A 21,291-nucleotide genomic window follows, 5' to 3' on the forward strand; every position below is an offset into this window, starting at 1 on the left:
TACTTACATTGCTCTGTACATAATATACTGTTTTTGTTCTTTATATACAGATTGTATTAGATTTGCACTACGTGTGTGTATGTGGGTATGTATGAAGGTGAGTGTATGTACGTATATGTATAATTATTTATTTTGTGTTCTTTTTTGTTTTTAATTACCTATGTCTTGCTGCTGTTTTTGGTATTGTTGTTGACTGGAAGCTCCTGTCACCTAGACAAATTCCTTGTATGTGTAAGCATACTTGGCAATAAAGCTGATTCTGATTCTGATTCTGATTTTGTGGGGTTTAAACCCAGTTACCAGCCTGATCTTTAACCACCAGGCCACCCCATAAAGCAAACTTGATCTGAGATCAGCCTGAAATTTTTACTTTATTTGAAACCCCAAAATTAACCGAGGAGAAACCAATGCCCTTGATGTGACCCCGCAAACCAGCTGGGTTGGAGCTGGAGAAATGTGTGGGCCATGAAATTACAGATAGTCAAACTTCAGCCTTTTTCAGGATTTGAACTTGCAACTTTTGTTTTCAGCCTAGTTCTTTAACCATTAAACCACACTACCCCATACTCCAGGTACTTCCTAGAGCTGGTTAATCAGACATTGGATGAAACTAGAATGGTGTACAGAGAAATGCAGTCTTACCCCAATAAAAAATACAACCACAAAATTGTACAATCAAAAACAGGTCTTCAAGAATGCACAATTTAATGCAACCCAGTGGTCAGTGTGCCTAATGTTGATTCCAAAGCTATCAGCTTTTGGGGAAGCAAAAGTTATGTCAGTGTGACATCACAGAGAGCTTTGGCGAATGTGAACGCCAGGGGATATGTGAACTTAAAATCAAATTTGTTTGTGATAATGATACATCCCAGCTGCAGTTTCCACCTGCTAAAACCTCACAGATAATCAATTTTGATGGAAAACAGAGAGCCTGAGTTTCAAACTCAGAAAGATGGGGACAAGTTGAAATCACAAATCTATAAACCAAAATAATTTACACATTTACAATCATAACAACATATGTACTTGGATAATCAGAGTGACATCTTCCAGATGTTTTTGACTTGAAGCTACAGAAAAAAAATCCCTGCTTACTGATGTCTGCAGATGCATATCCAGCGGTCAGCTTGAGAAATTATTAAATCAGACTGGAACAGACTATGATGCAAGTATTAGTGATAATTTGAAGATGTAGTAAACCCTTTGAGGGATATTTAAAAATAAGATTAATAAGACCAAAATATTTCCAGTGTTCTCAAGGAACGAGAGGGAAAGACTGATGATTAGTGGTTACACATGATTTGATGTCAAAATCTTGCAGAGGAAATAAAGACAGCTGGAGATGCTTATTACATCACTTCAGCTGCTTGTCAAATTATAGCCAAATGTTAACGATTTCCAAGCATTGTGAGAGCAAATAAATGTGGATGCACAAACAGACAACAAACAGGCGATGAATGGAAAAACATGTATTTGAAAAGATATTTTAGACCTAATATAAATTGTAACTGAGCCAAACATATTGTGTGTGTGTGTGTGTGTGTGTGTGTGTGTGTGTGTGTGTGTGTGTGTGTGTGTGTGTGTGTGTCTGAAGTTTAAAAGGATAGTTCAACCACCCAACCATCCCAAAAAATGAACATTCTATCATTATTTACTCATCTTCTTAATGTTAAAACCCCATATGACTTTCTTTCTTTATGCAAGTCTCAGTAAACCATTAACTTTCATTGTATCTTTTTTTTTCATACAATGAAAGTGAATGGTGACTAGCGTTAACATTCTTCCTAACATCTTTTGTGTTCCATGTGAAAACAATAGAAAGCCATACAGGTTTAAAAAACCTGGGGGGGGGGGGAAGTAAATAATTACAGAAGTCAAAATTCATGGCAAATGGTCTATTACTAAAAAGGAGATTAAATAAAATCTGGAATTATAATTATTACGTCTTTACACTTTTGAAAACATCTACAGTATATTGCATTTTCGCCAAAAAACAAATGCAAAAGTTATTGAATTTTAATTATTGTCAGAATATTCCATCACTCAGGGCTTAAGACTACAACTACTATGGTCACAATTGCAACCAAAATAAATGATTGCGACAATAATTTTAAATCTAACAGTCCAGTTGTGTCTGTTCACATGCGGTTTCTTCAGATATCATCTTGTGAGTTGATTATTTAAAACAATTTAAGGTCTTATGCCGTTTAACACCCTTGCTGTTGAGATGAGCTCGCTGCATGCAACAACAAACACAATGAGAGCCATGATGTCTGGGTGTTTTTAATGAATCACCCAAAAAGAACTCAGGGTTTACACTCAGGAGCTAAGGTTAGCAGTTTGAATTAGAGTCACTTTATCAGCGAATCAGCCATCAGTGTGTTCACAACTGGAAGTGGAGACATTTCAAAATAAGAGACCCAGATATATTTCAGGCTTCATTATAATTAAAAGGCCCGCATTATGAAGTGTTTGAGTAAAATAAAAATTTTAGTTTTATTCTATAAAGGACTGACAACATTTCTCCCAAATTCCAAATAAAAATGTATTTGCAGAAAATGACAACTGGTCAAAATAACAAAAAAGATGCAGTGTTTTCAGACCTCGAATAAAGTTCATATTCATTTTTAAACAACCCAATACTAATGTTTTAACTTTGGAAGAGTTCAGAAATCAATATTTGGTAGAATATCCCTGATTTTCAATCACAACTTTCATGCATCTTAGCATGCTTACAACCAGACTTTATGCCACTCCTGGCACAAACATTGTCACAAAAAACATGCTCAGAGCAGAAGGAAGCAAGTTTTCTTCCAGTATAACCTTGTACATGATTTGATTCATGCGTCCTTCACAAAGACGAATCTACCCGATTCCAGCCTTGCTAAAGCACCCCCCAGATCATCACCGATCCTCCACCTGGTCGTCTAATGGTTAAACGGAGACCTGGAGAGGCCTTCAAGCCACAGTGTCTCACACCCACTGTGAAATTTGGTGGAGGATCTGTGATGATCTGGGGTGCTTCAGCAAGGCTGGAATCAGGTAGATTCGTCTTTGTGAAGGACGCATGAATCGAGCCACGTACAAGGTTATCCTGGAAGAAAACATGCTTCCTTCTGCTCTGACAATATTCCCCAACTCAGATGATTGTTTTTCCAGCAGGAAAATGCTCCATACCACACAGCCAGGTCAATCAAGGTGTGGATGGAGGACCACCGGATCAAGACCCCATCATAGCCAGCCCAATCTCCTGACCTGAACCCCATTGAAAACCTCTGGAATGTGATCAAAAGAAAGATGGATGGCCACAAGCCATCAAACAAAGCAGAGCGGCTTGAATATTTGTGCTAGGTGTGGCATAAAGTCACCCAACAGCAAGTTGAAAGACTGGTAGAGAGCATGTCAAGATGTTTGAAAGCTGTGATTGAAAATCAGGGTTATTCCAGCAAATATTGATTTCTGAACTCTTCCTAAGATAAAACATTAGTATTGTGTTGTTTCTAAATTAATATGAAATTGCATTTGCCATTTTTTGCATTCTTTGCATTATTTGAGGTCTGAAAGCATTGCATCTTTTTTTGTTATTTCGACCAGTTGTCATTTTCTGCAAATATATGCTCTAAAAGTCCATCTTTTTATTTGGAATTTGGGACAAATTATGTCGGTACTTTATAGAATAAAAAAACATTTAAAATGTATTTAAACACATACCTATAAATGGTAAATCCTGTACAATTGTGGTAAGAAGAATTGGATCTCAAAATGCTATTCTGAGATGCGGGTTGGTGCTGTTTAGGCAGCACGAGGGGGACCTACACAATATTAGGCTGGTGGTTTTAATGTTGTGGCTGATCGGTGTAGTATGTAGTGAGCAAAAGATGTTGACCAAATCAAAACTATATTATATCTGAGCTTTTTCCAAGCTGCCACCCTGCACCGGATTACAGCTCTGCATACTCTGATCATTCTCTCAACCAAAGGTCTTTAAATTAAAAAAAATTCAAATGGTTTTTGAAGAAAATAACGTATTGCCAAGTGTCAACTCTTAAAAAGAGTTTGGTGAGCATTTCATTGTCCTTTTATGCAGTTCATGCCTTCAGTTGGACAAGTTGGCAGAAACCACTCTGACAACGGCGTCAAGTACAAATGCACACCCTTTCATGCTGCTTCCTCCAAAATACCGCCACTTACTTCCAAACCTTTTACAGCTGACACTCCCTGAGCTCTACAAACCTCTGAGTCACGTCCAAATCTCAGAGGAACCTTAGTTATAAAGCAGCCAAACCCTTCTCTATCCTAAGCTGAACATAAAAAAGCAAGTCATTCAATGCTGCAGCAACAGAGGCGGCATGCTGAGCAGGGCTGTGTTAGTATCAGTTGGTAAGCACTAACTTTGCCCAGTGCAACAGGTTTAAGACTTAGATGGGAGGTAAATAAGATGTTGTCTTACCTGACTTGCGTTTGGATCCACAATCCCTGTAAAACAAACAACAGCAGAGTGACATAGTGAGTCGCAATGAGACAATGTCCTGCAGCAGACAGCTGTCACACACACACACTTGAGATACAGTGAGAGCTAGATGTGTGCCAGGGCAGGGAGCAAGTATTTGAGTGTGTGTGTGTGTGTTAAGATAAAAGGGGCCAGCTGCAATCGGCACAATATCAGATCACGTGACCCAATCAGAGCTATGGCTCTTTCTATCCTTTCATCCCCCCCTCCGTCCCTCCTCTCATCTTCCAGCTCTGGGATAAAGAGGGCGGATCTCTTAACACGCCCTGATTAATAGATCAGATTGACACTCAGTCATGAGCCTGTATGCGTGAATGTGAGTGTGGAATTATGCGCATGTGCCTTTTTATCCATCAGCATGAAATTCAGTCAAACAGTAACTACGGAAAAGGTGAGATAGGAAGGGCATCTATTTATGGAAAGTGATGCCAATGCAGGGAACAATATAATTCCAGCAAATGCACACACTTATACAGGCACTTTCTCTGTCTCACACACACACACACACACACACACACACACACACACACACACACACAAAACATTAATTGAGGGACAAAAAGTGCACATACACTGTTAGCAGGACCTAAAACCTCTACAAATGTGAAGTATGCTGAATTAACTTTTCGTGTTTTTATACAGCGGTCACAGAAAGTACATGTATCTGGACACTTTTGTCTCATTCGAAATCTCTGAATGTCATTGCAATGAAAAAAAAAACACAAATATATATATAATATATACTATTTTTAAGCAACTGGTGTTTTTTAGAGGATGTATGCAGTCAGTTACTTTCAAGTTCACACAGATGACCTAGCAAAGTAACCACAGGTAGTTCATCACATTAACTATAGACATGTTCCATTCATGTTTGACAACCAGAGAGTGTTCAAATACTATGTCTCCATTTTGAACAGTATATCTATTGTTCAATCATTAAAAACCTAACAAAATGTTTTGCTTTAAAAGCGTTCTTGTGCTTTATTTATTTAAATAATTGCCACTTGCTTAGATATTTTGTTATTTAATGCAATGACATTCAGACATTTTTAAGTGTGGCTTAAGTGTCCAACTACTTTTTGGGGCCTCTGTAGTTTTTATATTTGCTTTGAAAAGAAATATTTTCAGTCTGGTGACTTTTCCATGTTTCAATACTGACTTAAATGCTCAAACTGGTTCAAGAAGGTATAAAATGTACATATGGTCTAATCCAAAACACATAATATACCGTAAGATTGTTGAAAGTTAAAACATTTAACATTTTGCAAATGAAGACTATTCTTAGAACTTGTAAATAAAAGCTAAAAGCCCAAAGGGGCCATTACATTAGGCACAAATAGAAGTGGAGCACTTTTAGAAAACGGTGGCAACAGCAACATAATAAAAGACACCAATATTCAATATCTACTAACATTTATTAATGACAATAATCAGATAAAACTCTTCTGGATTTCTGTGAAATTTTTCAGTCAAGTAATATAGCTCCAAACTCTAGGCTATTTGTTTTTACCAAGCAACACACAAAAACCAAATGCTAGCCTATTTTTAAGATTTACGCATTTCAATTTCATTACAAAATTACATCAAATAAAATTGAGTAGCCTTTAACAAAATTAAATTAATAAACTTTTCAAGTTTTATTCATTTAATTTTGTTGAAGATTATTCATTTCAATTTGATGGAGATTTGTTATGAAACTGATATACGTAAATCATAAAAAGAGGTTAAAATATTCTTTTGAGTGAATGTAGCAACTTGGTGCTACAACTTGCCGCTATAATCTGCTGTCATTTGAATAATGGCCTCAAATGCGACTCGTCCAGCCTGAATACAGAGTCAGAACTATCAGTGCAATACTCAATCTCCAATCCACCATTGTAAAAAGAAACCCTGCAAAATTTCCTTCCACATTCCAAACCCAGAAGTGTGAAAATGATGGTCCATTTTCACATTTCTGTGAGTGGAATGTGGAAGTTAACTTTTACAGGGTATACTCTTTACAGATGGGTGAATGGGAGACCAGAGCAAATATAACTTTTGTGTTTTCACCAATAGCTAAAGAAAGAATCAACTATTCTGTTTCCAGGACTTTTCAAAAGAGGAAAGAATAAAGAGAGATTAATTACAACAGTCAGAGGAGAGACTCACTCCCTTGAGCTGTATTAGAAACTCCATTGCAGCTGTGGTAACTTCTTTTTAGGCCATTGATGCCAGAGTACAAAGCATAATGTTATACATTTAGAATAAATAATAATAATAATAAATACAAATGCAATTTAAAATAGTTTGCTAGATTTATGCTGCTAAATATATCAGAAACGTGTCCCCACAGTCTGTGAAAAGTGTCCATAATGCCAGCTGTGTGAACTTTTGTGCATAATACTAAGCATTTGGTTCCTGGTTACACAGGGATTTCAATAATACAATTTAAAAAGACTGAGTTCATCACATGAAATACATAATTATGAAAATACTCCAGATGACTTCCTGATCCCCTTCAGAAACATACCCACATGCTCGGTATACCCCGATACCCCTAAAGGGCCATTTCCCTTAATATCCCTTTAATATTCACTCCAAAATATGACAACCCCTCCATTCTTCTTCCTTTCATCTGGTCATATCGCTTCCTTTTTCATCAATCCCCGGCTCAATCTGCTCTTTTGAGGCTCCTGTGGGAGAATGAGTACTGACTTTTTCTGACCAGTACTATGATGTCACTGTGAACCTTCTAGAATGCCGCATTCTAGAATGAAGTCCTTTGTAGGCCAACAGAGCAGAAAACAGAGGAAGGGCACTGTCCTAAAAGCCCTAAATCAGAGATCTGCTACATAGCATAAAAATAAACTGTCACCATAAGGTGGATCTAGGACATGACATTTATGAATAATGTATGTGCAGCTAATGTTGAAAATGAAATGAAATGTAAGACAATTCCTAGGACAATGCATTATTAAGAGACAATACCAGGGGCGGACTGGCCATAGGGAGAACCAGGACTTTTCCCATTGGGCTGGCTACGAAACGGGGCTGTACGGGCAGCGATAAGCTGAAACAGGCTGCAGCATTATGCCAGGACTGGCTGTAGAGGCTGTAGAGGCCCGAAATGGCGCCGTGATATGCAGAAAAGGACAGCGACCACCCCCCATAGGGCCAGGAAAACAGATATATCTGAAAACTATGATGTATTTGTTGTCATGTGCTGCAGTCGTGTGATCCATTTAACCAAAACAATCAAGATGGTGGCCCATGTCATGGCCCATAGCGGCAATGTTGTGTCTGATATTTGCTTTGATAGCATTGTTAATGATAAATGTTACTTCGTACAACATTCACATTGCATTCCTTCAAAGGCAATGGGAAGTGTACTCAGAACTGGTGTCCGGTGATGGAATATGAGGGCAATTGCGTTTCAGATTATACATGCAACGGTGGACTTAAGCAATTTCTAATGTTTCATTGTGGACAATCAATTTTTGGAAAAAGCTTGAAAAGTGCAGTGTGGACGGGAAAACGAAAACGTAGTTTTCAAATGTATCTGGATTAATGTAGAGGTAGCCTGAGTCTAATGCCAAATTTTCAGCATTCTTTGATTAGTCTATGAGATTTGGCATCTGGAAAAATAGACATATTAAAATAATAGATCTCTGAATAAATGCATTCACAGATGCATTTTAAAGTCAACATTAAACAGTTTGCAACCGATTTTACATCCGTAATGTGCTTATTTCTGAGTAAAACAGGATATACATTGAGAAAACAATCTGGGGCGGGAGTTTATCCTCTATGAATTGATTTGATTGTGAAAAGTGGTCTCCATGAGAGGTGGTAGGTGGCGAAGCGCTGAAAATCAGGAGAGCTTGGTGATGTCAGCCATCAAATGTATTTTTTGTCACATTTGAATTTGAAGATTTCTGATTAAAGATTCCTTTTTTCATTGGAATAACAGGCACCAACGAATTGTTCACAATAAGACCAAGAACCTGTATAGTTTTAGTGCAAAAATGAAGACTATGAATACAGAGAGTCTTTGGAAAACCTGTAGGCCAACAGAATTTACAGACTGCTAACCTCTTGAGCTATATCACAAAATATCTAGCTCACATTTATTGCTTGAGACTGTTTATCGCGGAAAGTATTATTGGGAGTGAAAGTTGATCGCTCCCTGCACTCAGTAAGCCACAGGTAAAATAAGGCGTCACTGGCTTGCCCTAAAAGTTTTAGACAAAAAACTACAGTTCTCAGCTTTATAACTCCCATGATCACTATTAAATAATGTCAGTGGATGATGACTGTTAAGAAAATGCCAGAAACTGTAGTTTAAGCTGATTGGTCAATGCTCAGTTCATTCACCCCACCTGATCATAAAGATGCCTTCATAAAAAGGTAACTTAATGATGTACTAAAAATGGTGTATAAATGTGTGACACATTACAAAAGACTGTTTCTTCTGTGGAATTTCCTGTATCTTGGTGATATCTAGACACAGTCATTACTGGCTTTTGTTGTGGTATTGTAAAAAAAAAAAGGTCTGTTTGTTGTTTATAAGTGAAAAGAGAAACTGATGGGGCACGCTAGAGATAAAGGCGGCCGATGACGCCTGTTCGAGAGAGAGAGAATTATGGGCATGTCCGTCATGTGTGTTTATGTTTGTGTTTTGTTTTAAGTTTTCATTAAATTATTATTAATATTGACAAGCCGGTTCTCGCGGGGAATGGCCGCCGTCCGTGGGGCGAGTGGGGACTGGATTCCATGACCGCCTGGAGCGAGAGAGCCGCTGCCGGGGGCGGAGGAGTGCCCTGCCGTCCCCAGAGACGTGGAGGGGTCGAGGGAAGACCGCCGTCCACGAGGGGAGGAGGGAAGCAACTCCCCGACCGCCTGGAGCGGTAGGGCTGCTGCCAGGGGCGGAGGAGTGTCCCCACGTGCCGCCAGAAAAGCGGAGGGGCGTTCTGTCCGCTGGGGGTCGGAGGTTTGACTCCGGTTCACCGGGAGAGGAGTGGCTGTAGTCTGCCGGAGAGTGTGGAGGAGTGTTTGAGGACCACGCGAAGGTACATCAGAGAACCGGTGAGTGAGCTTTTTCTCTCTGTCCTCTCTCTCTCGCTTTCGCACCGTGTTCCCCTATTTAGTTTTTTTTTGGTTGTTGTTTTTCCCTCCTGTCTCCTCCCAGGTCGAGGAAGGTGGGGATGACCTGATGGGGCGCAAAGCACACCCTCCCCAGGGAAAGGTGGCACCCCGGCCTGAGGTAACGTCGGGAGGAGTGTGGAGCAGAGGGGGGCCGGGCTAGAATGTGGGGCACGCGAGGGATAAAGGCAGCCGGTGATGACGGTTCGAGAGAGAGAGAATTACGGGCATGTCTGTCATGTGTGTTTATGTTTGGGTGTTTTGGTTTAAGTTTTCATTAAATTATTATTTATATTGACAAGCCGGTTCTCGCCTCCTCCTTGCACATCTTAACTTACAATCCGTTTTTCCTCTGTTTATGATGTCAAAACATTAACAGACATGCGCAAAACACTTAAATATGCCGCCAGAATGACGATAAAGGTGTTTTAATGCAGAGCAAAATCAGGATAATGGGCAAAAACCTGTATACTGATCGCTTTTTACTTCAACATGTTCACATGGGAAGTTGGCACATTGTCTGAGAGAGTTCCGGTACCCTAGGATAGGCCACATTATGCTGACTCACCAAATGCCATCTCCTATCAGACATTTTTGCAAAGGCTCCAGCACTTTCACCTTCCATTGTGGCTCAAACGGAAGCACGTTGCGTTAGCGGCGTGGGAGACCCAGGTTCAGATCCTACATTGAAACCAGGAAGTAGTCATGTTCACAGAATCAGTGACAGGCGTGATTCAGAGGTTGCATTTTTCCCTCTTACATTCCATTTTTATTTCACTGATGGTGAGGTTTAGGTTTTGGGTTTGGGGGTTCAGTTTATAAAATAGGCATTCCTCTTCACAGTATTAAAGCCTGTACAGCTGAAAACAACATGCTTCACAGCTCACTTCTGGCACCCCAGAAATGGAGCTCACACATGCCCAAACGGCCAACAACACCCATTGTACATTGCTGTATTTTGCATCCTGGCTGAGTGGGACAATACTAAAGAGAGGGTTTTAAACTAATTTACTGCTCAAAACAAAAGAATGTTTGTTGTTTTTGAAGAAGTGTTTGGCATGTACTTCATGCACTGAAAGTTTTATAGCTCTCAGACCGAGCTGGAGAAGTGTGCTGGTTCTAAAGTGTTGGAGTATTACTCTCCCAAAGGGATCTAAACTGCATGAATGCCACGCTAGCCTCACTTACATCAACAAGCAAAGAGGCCCTGAGCAAAAATGAAGCACAATATCTAAGACATTATCAGCAAAGTCTACTTGACTGGGATAGTGGTAAGGGGTATTTTGCAGTAAAACTAGGTACTTAACAAAGACAAACAAAATGTGCAACAAAAAATCGTATTGTTTTGTTTAGTAGTTTGGTTCAGTATATAGTTAGGACAAATTATTAAAGGAGGGGGATGCTTCCTAAAAAATTACTGAAAGAACCGTTAATGGAAACTTTAAAAGGTGCACTCAGTAATTGTTTCCCCATTAAAAAAAATGTTATTCCTAAAGACATAAATAGTACTTTTGAAACATATGTATAAAATCATGACCACTAACATGAGATGAGGACTCTAGTCATATCAGTAGCCTTATAAAAGCTGTTTTATTCTACATAGGATGGGGCACCCTCATAGGGGCTGCCATTTTAGAATCACATGACAAACTGAATACTACTCGCTTAATTTCAGTAACCATCTCGTTATTGGACACTTTTACGCTTGGATCAATTAATCATGACTGATTGTGAATAGTGAATTTCTACAATGGCATCTGTAAATGAAAACTATTGATATTGAATTATTCTGCCTCCACACCACTAGGTGTCACTGTAAGTCCAAGATGACACAAGCAAAAAGTAACTCAGTGCAAATTTAGGGAACCATAATCGTTAAGTGGAATTGGAATCAGAACAACAATCGTGGACCAGTGAATTGTAGAACTGTTGCAGTAGTGTTTGATGGACAGGTACAGTATGCACATCAGGGGTTGTTAAAGTGTGTTTACAGTATGCACATCAGGGGTTGTTAAAGTGTGTTTTCAGAGGTTCTGAATCTGTTCCAGACTCCAAAGTGACGTTCTGACATACACAACAGAGTTTTGTTTTGCATAAAACACATCAAACCACACTGTGCATTTACAGGAATGTCAGTGATTGAAAGTGTGAGTTACTTGGTGAGAGAAGGTGAGAGAAACTCAGAAAGACAGAGTGCAATAGACAGAGAGGGTAGTGGTGAGGCATTTTTACTGGCCTGAGCATCTGTAAGGCATTAGAGGTGCTGAGGGGAGGACGGCCTCACAAGGTGAGAAAGGGATGGGGAGGACAGGATATCAAGAATAGAGGGAAACGGGTGGTCCTGCTGACCAATGACCTCTGAAGCTTGTTGCTTACAAGGAACTGAACCAGGCATATTTACATGAAAGAAAGAAAGAAACAAAGAAAAGGATGTTACTAGGGTGTACTGGGTGGTTTTAATGGTGTTACTATGCAGCTGCTATTAAGAAATCTTCACACTCTGAGGTCAAGGACTTCTTCTAAATGTTCAATGATGTTTGGATGTGATGATTGGGGAAGCCTTGAAATTATTCTGACTTCACACTGGTTTTCAGGAAACCATTCTGATTTAGTTTGGGAGACATTATCATTCTATATATACACGAGTTAGATAGAATTCAATTTATAGTTACATTTATAGAGTTCATATAATATGCATTCCTGTTGACGTTATTACATAATTTACAACTAAAAATACATCTTTTAACGCTTCACCTGGTAACTGGACCTCACACATCTCATACAACAACACTTCCAGCTTCACCCACAGGGGGCAGTGGTTTGAATTTCAGTAAGCACAGACCGAGCTCAGTTGTTCTTCTTTTGCAGATGTAGTTTATGTTTGATGATTCTACCTCTTGACCCATAACTAATTTAGCAAATTTTAAAATGTTCGTTTGTCATGGCGCAAATGATCAGACCTCTTTAATGGCTAAAACACTGCTAACTGGCAATCAGGCTAATATGATCAACCTATGCATTAATAATAGCAATTTAAAGTTAGTTCAAAGTTAAAGTCCTGTTTCACGTGATGTATCTGTACAAACCTTTGTCCTCTCTCTCTCTCTCTCTCTCTCTCTCTCTCTCTCTCTCTCTCTCTCTCTCTCTCTCTCTCTGCCTGATCATCTAATCAGCCCCTCAAGCAACGGCACTTTAGATAATTAATTGGCAATAAACTTCACTAACCCCTGTAGAGCCAAACAATAATCTGGACCAATTTAGTCTACCTAAACCAAACCAATCATGGACAGATTCCACTAAATTGATCCACCATTTTATTCCTCAAGATCCTTAAATCACTTTAAGCTTTTTGTTTAAAGGTACACTCCTAAAATTTTTACACCTAAAGAAATGAACTGTAATTTTGAAACATGTATAAAATCATGAGTACTCACATGAGATAAAGACCATATCAGTAACCTTATAAAATATGTTTTCATTCTACATCGGGAGGGTGCCCTCATGGGTGCCGCCATATTAGGAATACACACGACCATCTGAACACTTTCTCAGAACCGTAGTTGCCCTGTTACTGGACAATTTCACTCATGGATTAAATCAATCATGGTTGACTGTGAATAGTGAATTTCTTAGATGACAACGGTAACTAAAAACTATTTGTTGTTTGAATGATGCAGCATCCAAGTCCCTAGCTGTCAATTTGTGGGTTTCCATCCAACACTTTTTATGCACATTTTGAAACTGCGCATAAGAAATCCTGAATGCGAGTTTCGCATTAGTTAAAATGCCCATTAAGGTGATAGAAACGATTAAGTGTTTTGACCATTCGTGCATGTGTTATGAGTGTGCGATAGCTTGATGTGACTAGCCCACCAAAAGGTCCGACCTTGGCACACCATTTTTTTAACATAGCGCTTGTCATACGGAAGTGTTTAACCACAGCTGGTCAATAAAGTGCATCCTCACAATCCGCTAGAACAGTTTCGAGAGCAGGCGTTCCCAGGTATGCGGAGACTGGTGGTGTGTGGGCATCGCAGCTATTTCAGCCCAAATGATATCAGATATTACACTTATTCTGCGATGTCTTGTGGATGCATTTAATAAAATGAGATACTTGCTCCAATCTTGCAAATAAAACTGTCCCCAAAGCAGAGAGAGGTCATCCATCATGATGAGGCGGCTCCCTTGTGATAATTTGCATTACGTAGTGGATGGAAACAAGCAACAATTTGTATTTTCAAAAGTCAAATTTTTGACTGTTTTGAAACATTTTGGATGGAAACCCAGCAAGTGTAAGTCCAAGATGACATAAACCAAAAAAATTACGGCGTGCACCTTAAACAACAAGCCACACCTTTCCACTTTTTATATCTGGCTTGTGTACATTGAATTTCAATTTTGAAACAGAGTATTCCCAACAATATTGAAACAGTGGCACTGTTATCGAAATATCGAACCAAACCATTTAAAGACAGACAGCACAAGCACTTTCAAGCAAAACATTTCACAGAAAAAGTGTGTTAGGTTTTAAATGATAAACAATATTTGTACTGTTTGAAGTTAAGATCAAAAGTATTTGGACACTTTCTGGATGTCAAATGTTAGTGGAACATGTCCATAATAAATGTGATAAACCACACCTGTGTGAACCTGAGGGGAACTGACTTCATACATGCACTTGAGCTTGGGACCAGTTGGTTAAATATCATTGCAAAAATGATCAAGGAAAGTGAAGTTAGTTATGAGAAAAGTTTGAGCATCATTTGATTGCAATGACCTATGTCCATTACAGTACGGTAACTGGAGCCACTATATCTAAGTTTGGACATATGCAGCATACTGTACATAACATGTCAAGTCTTTAATTCCAGGTCTGAGATCACATGTCACCTGTTCCCTCTAAGGGGTTTAAGTTAGATCACCCCTCCCCCTTATTTAATTATCCTGAAAGACTATAGGTTAAACGGGTTAGGATTTACAGCAGTCCATGTGGGAATACACAGCCTACCAGACCATCCATCTTACCAGCTAATCATAAAACATTCCCCTGTAGAGTGTCAACAAAGAGAGAGAGAGAGAGAGAGAGAGAGACAGTGCGAGGGTCTGCTCAACATCTGATGGTCTAAAATAGCAAAAAGTCAATGGCAACAGTAAATTGACATATTTACATTCACAACAAATTGATCCTCAAAAACACTACAAAAGTATCCAAAAGCTCTGTTGCTATTACATCAGGTACAGTTTCTCACACATTTCAGCTATGTCTTTACAGTTTTTGAGTGGACCAGGAAACACACTTAAGGGTGTAGTACACTTCAGTGTACTGCAAGCACATGTAGCCATGTTCACAGATCTCAAGGGATTCCAGCAACTTGTCTGGGAGCTATGGAAATATAAGGCATTCTGTGTGTGTTGGGAGGGGGGACGTGTCTGACAGGAGGAAAAGCGACCAGTCAGAGTGTATTTAAATAATGATTGTGATTGAGTGAAGATGGCGATCTGCAAGCTGTGACACGTTAAAACGTATCTTGCAGCCAGGGCTGCTGTGTGTGTCCCTCTCCAATTATCATATTCATTTGTTCTTGTTCTGTCATGGTTATAAAGTTGTCTATGCTGTTTGTTAATTTATCCATATAAATGTCCCTTGTATCTTTACATTTTAGACAGTGAAGGAGAAAGTGCACCTCTGTATCGACCTCACCTGTCGTACAGTGAGCACACACCTTTTCATCTCTGGGTAACCATGTTTTTCTTTGTCTGCCTCTCTCGATGGCAAGACTGTGCTCACTGAGCCTGTACTTGCTCAGGATCTGTCTCTGCTTTGTATCTCTGACAGTCAGGAGATAATCTTCCAATTCATACTTTGATTTTAGAGTCCAATAGAATTGTAATTTGCTTTGTGTTTTAGTTTCCTGATCCCAATGTTCCAGATAGGTGATTTTAGATTGTTTGATGATGTGATTTATTCTGATGTTTGGTTGTAAAGCAGCGCTGGTCTGAAGCTGGTTAGTGTTAGTTGTGTTAACAGGGTTAGTGAAACAGGGTTAGTGAGTCTCAGAACCAGCTGACTGAGGGGACTTTTTTCAGGGTTCAGTTCTTGGGACTGTGCTTATATAGGACGGTGCTGCCTGTCTCTCTCTCTCTCTCTCTCTCTCTCTCTCTCTCTCTCTCTCTCTCTCCGGCCATTGAAAACTCATACCCCTCGACCCCCAGTAGAAAACACAGTCCATTTAGTGAATAAACTAATATTTAAATGTATATAATCAATATAACTTTATAATATTAACATCTTTAATGACAATTCTTACATTCCCCTTTGTACTGAACTCCATAATCTTGAGCAGCATGACAACTCCATACAGATGGCAAATAGTGAAATCTTGTGGTCAAAGGCGGTATAACCATTACATTCTGTCAGTTAAATCATGTCAGTATAGAATGATATACATTTTCTAACACTAATTTAAAATAATGTATAATATAAAAAAATATTTTTTTTTTTTTGAAAAATACATTTTTTGTAGAAACAAACTGACTCATTAATTATTATTATTATTTCTCTTTCTCTCTCTCTCTCTCTCTCTCTCTCTCTCTCTCTCTCTCTCTTTTTTTTTTTACAGAAATCAGAAATGAAAAAATCCAAAATGCATGTCAAATGTTAAATTAAATGTCCCAAATGTTTCTACAGAGGTTTAAAAATATTTATAACTATTGACATTAAGACCAAGGAATATGGGAAAATAATGAGGGATTTATGTTTGCACCACAGCATGCACCTGGTCTAGTAAAAATGAGTCATATTCCTTGGTCATTAAACTACATGCTGATCCTTCATCAATATGGAATTATGCTGAAAGATGACTCAGACAACAATTTATTTTCTTTTTATCGCTTCGATTGTAACGCTTTAAGGACATTTGTTTTGCTTTGTCTCTATGTCTTTCTTATAAGGCCATTTAATATACACTTGATCAAGTTTGGGCTTCTGCATGACTGTTAAACTTCAGAACAGAAATCTGTGAGGATGAAATCTTCAGTGTATGCCTTTTCTATTTAGGCTGCAATTTGGAGTTCCACCAGCAGATGGCTCTAAATACAACAAGCAAAGCAGTTTTCCCTATTGAAGATAGGGACAAGCTTTCTGTTTACAAACATTTATGTTACAGTCACTAGGTGTTGGCTGGCTTTATCTATCTGTTAAATCTTAATATTAAATAATTAAATATTACATTTAATTATTAAAGACATTTTACCAAGACTATTAGCAGAGGTGGGGAACTCGAGTTACATGACTTGACTCGAGTCGCAAATTTAAGGACTTGTGACTTGCTTGACTAAATGAAGAAAATGACTTGACTTGACTTTGACTTGGGAACCAGTGACTCGAGACTTGACATGACTTGAACTGCATGACTCGACAATAACTTGAATGTTTTTTATTATTATTATTTTCAATAACTTATTATAAACAGTAATGAAATGTGTTTAAAGCCCGCCAGCACCAATGATCTGCATCTGCGGAGTTAACGCTGCGCTCACAATGCGCCAAAATGACAGATGACACTATCGAGTTCCAAAATAATCTCCTTTGCATATAAAGATTTCGAATTGGAACGTGTGAATAAAAAAAGTATGAAAATGTGCAATGCAAAAATATCCGATACAACCACCACAACCTCGAAATATAGCAGACATTTCAAAAACCACAAGGAAAGGGAAGTAAATCATTTCACTGTCCAGAAAGATTAGTATGAAAATTACTGTTCAAATGTCACTGTCCTTTTCTGCATATCGCGGCGGCATTTTGAGGTCCGTTCTGCATAACGCGGCGGCTCATTGTTGCTTATCGTGGCCCATTTGGCGCGTATCACGGCCGAACCACCGGCCCGCCATTCTGCCCCTGATCGGCCCAAAAGTGCATCGGCCCACCGGAAAAATGCCCAGTATCCCAGATTACCAGTCCAGCCCTGCTCTGAAGGGAAATGACTGTCTTCAGAAAATTTTATATGGCATTTTCTTTTCATCTTACCTCCGTATAATGCAGGGGCTGGAAAAAACCTTTCAATTAGGAGCCAATTTGAAAATTTTTGGTTGATGCATTTGTTCGAAAGAGCCATACCACAAATGAATAATTTATTATTTTCAAAAACAAAGTTTTTCAATAAATTAAAATGTTTTATATTGCCCATAGACTAATTAAAAACAAACAAATATGCAAACATTAATAGGTAACGTGTTGCAATATGGAATTGAGTACATGTGTTTGTGTGGGTCACCATAAAATTACTTCATTTTACAATTGTTCCTGAAAAACGTAACTTCGCTTTTGGGCTGGGTGATATGTAAAAAATATTTTATTGATAATCACATTTAAAATATCGCAACATCTGATTATATGGTGAATATTTTTGCTTGATTAATTTTGCTTTGTTTAAAAACTTACACAAAATAAATTTCTAAATTCAAATTGCACTTTAAACGAAACGAAAAAGCTATTAAAATAACAAAGTTATTAAATAATCTTATATATAACCACCTCCACAAATACAAACATTTACCATCTCCAGCGACCTCATTTGCCATCACGCAAGTATCAATATGCGGCAACAGGTGCAAATTAAGAACTAAAGACAATGTAAAGATAATTATAATAATCATCATAATAAATACACCTAATAAATTCCTTTGTGTTCCCAAATAATGCTGCCAAATGTGTGTTCTTATCGTATGTGTTTGAATTGCGTTATGGTAATACAGTTAATGCTGCCTAAAGAAAAGAAAATATAACTACATTTTAGGTTCAGTGTGAACGTGTCTTGTATTACTTTATGATTTAATCACGAGTCGTTTTTGTTTCTTCGATACAAAGATACCTGTATATAATATTGAACCTGCAGAGATGAGTTCACAACGTGTAAGAGTGAACTAAAAACTCGCAGTACCTCACGTGATGATCGGAGATCACGTGCAGCATTCTCATAGACAACATTATTCTTGCAAACAGCTTTCAATTGAATTAAATAGAGAACAAGGAGTGATACATGCGTTTACTCCACGAGACAGTGTCCCGCTGCACACCTCTGAACAAACAGCGAATCAGACACGAGCATTGACGGCTTTGCTTTTGTATGTTCTTAAAAATATAATAAAATGCTTCTTCAAGCGTGTCTATTTGACTAACAGTATTTCTTGTCATGTGTCACTCCGAGACCTCTTACATGTCATCCACCTGTTGCGGGTAGATGAGCAAAATTACTCGTGCATTAAATACATTTGGACGAGGAGACTTGTTTGTGACTTGAACATGTGTGACTTGCTCCCACCTCTGACTATTAGTGTGGAGCACCATATTAAACAAAGTTTGAAAATAAGTGAAACAGTTTAAAAATAGGTGAAACAGTTCTTTGAGGAACCATGACAACATTTTAATCACTAGAGTATCTCATTTCTATGAGCACTATTATATATTATAATATGCCAAAACAGTCAGTAACTAACACTCGTATCCTCGAATTTCAAATCACAAAATGTCTGACTCCCAGGATTCACAGTCTGAAATATTATGCCACGAATTACGAATCAGTCGTGGCAGATTCTGAGCTTTCAAAGAGCATGTTTGTCTGTCTTTGTCAGATGGATGCAGTTCTTGCCCTCCACCTGTGCTAACATAGGGGTTTCATTGTCAACAGTACAGACACACATAGTACAAGTTCTAATGGCACTTAATGGCACTTGGAAAACAAACACAATAAACAAAACAAATCTAGGTTCAGAACGCTCACCATGATAGCGATTGCCAGAGTACAGGTCTGGAGTCAGTTATGCTTTTGGAATAAAACCAGTGTGAATTTCACTTGTGGGGAGAAATTCGAAATAAATTCACAGATCAGTATTGTTTAGAAAGTGGCCAAGCTTTCAAGATCAAGAGTGCTCTATGCGTGTGCATTCCTTGGGGAATTCATTTCCCGGTGGATATCTTGAGTGAATCAATAATTCATATCCCTCTAAAAACAGATACACCAGCAACACACTGCACACACTAACACTTCACAAATGCATCTCAAATTTCACCTTCACTTCAAATGTCCTGATGAAGTCTGACATTACCACATGCAGTCATTCAATGAACTCTATGACTCTAAATATCACTTAAAGACAAGTCCGGGTAATGTTACCAAATTACCATGTTTCAAGTGATGACAGCCTGGCAACATGGTAGTAATAGTTTGAAAGCAGTAATATTAAAGAGGCTTTCTTGTTGTAGACTAGTAATAAACACATAGACAGTTTATCAACCGATGTTTGGCCAATTTGAGATTATCGCCATTGGCTGAGAATCATGTCAGCTTGGCCAATTAATAGACTTTTTAGGGATCATTCACACCAAATAGCGCAAAGAAGCATTTTTACAGTTGAAGTTCATTTTAACTTGGCATACCTGCAGATGCAGCATAACAGACAAAGATGTCCATCTACTGCATGTTCACATAGCAAAACAACAAAATAACAGCGCAGATGGACGAAAAATATGTTAGGAGTTAATGGCACCTTAGTTTTCTCTTTGAATCTATTCCAAAATCTACTAATTGTCTTGTTGGTCCTACATGTTTAGAGTTGTAATTGAATCTAGAGTAAAAATTGCATAAAATACTGATTTCAGACATTTTTCGATAAATTGGATTTTGTACAGCATCAGTGTTAAATCAGCTTCCCTGCTCTCTACGTACATATTGTTTCGTACAATTTCGGCCATTAAACATGTTATCCATATTTATTAAACAGCTTAATCTAAAAGTCCATTTCATACTTTTAATTTAAAAATTATGGTCACTGCAAAACTTCTACTATGACATAATGAAATATTTGCAATTTAAATCATTTTAATTTATCAGAATACATAGTTACATTTGAACGGACATCAATGCACAAAGATGCTTTTTGGCAGAAAAATTGTGTAGTTACAACATCTATATTTTAAATATGCTAAACAGCTAAACCTTGACCCTTTTTGAAAATCTAACAATGTTCTTTGAAGATGCTACGCTCTTAATCAATCGCAACAAATTCAGCAGAAAGCTGACTGGCTGCAGGCATACATCTGTTTGATGGCATGTAAGCACCACCTAAAATGTCTCACAGTCCACACGCATGTTAAGCAATACATCTGTGAAGTCACACCACTGAAATAGATCAGCATGCCAGCACACACCAGCGGATGTACAGGATGCATGTTACTGCTGAAAATCAATACATTCAGGAGAGACATACATTTGTGTAGCCAATAGCACTGCTACACATCCAGATCCTTTTCTCGGCTTCTTCCTTTGCCACCAGCAGCTGTTTAATACAGCCAGTTGGCATCCTGAATTTACAAATAGTTAAAATGCATACAAGATTGTTTACTTTTTCTGAAGAGGTGAATGGTGCATTGTTAAGATGTAGGCAGGCAGGAGACAAAGACAATGATTATGATGTGAACCCAAGTGCTTTTTAATAAAACAAATCAAAACAATAATACAGAACAAGAATTAAGACTAAGAAGGTCTATGGAAACAACATTACCAAAGACAACTGACAAAGGCAAACACGAGGGTTTAAAATAAATACACAAATACTAGCAAGTTTATCAAGACTATAAACAAGACAACCAATGAAATGAC

General features: G+C 38.3%; 1 protein-coding gene across 4 annotated transcripts in view; it reads right to left on the reverse strand.

Annotated features, from left to right (window-relative positions):
- The window catches only part of LOC127651547 (SH3 and PX domain-containing protein 2A-like), a 143,547-nt gene that overhangs the window by 62,431 nt on the left and 59,825 nt on the right, over positions 1–21,291 (reverse strand). For 3 of the 4 annotated variants that reach the window (XM_052137436.1, XM_052137435.1, XM_052137434.1), the window contains exon 6: positions 4,451–4,476. The exons of the other annotated variant lie outside the window; for it this stretch is intronic. In XM_052137436.1, the coding sequence (XP_051993396.1) occupies positions 4,451–4,476 (26 nt within the window). The remainder of the gene's footprint in view (positions 1–4,450; positions 4,477–21,291) is intronic. 4 annotated transcript variants of the gene reach the window in all.

This window comes from Xyrauchen texanus, chromosome 11 (genome assembly GCF_025860055.1).
Source record: "Xyrauchen texanus isolate HMW12.3.18 chromosome 11, RBS_HiC_50CHRs, whole genome shotgun sequence".
NCBI lineage: Eukaryota > Metazoa > Chordata > Actinopteri > Cypriniformes > Catostomidae > Xyrauchen > Xyrauchen texanus.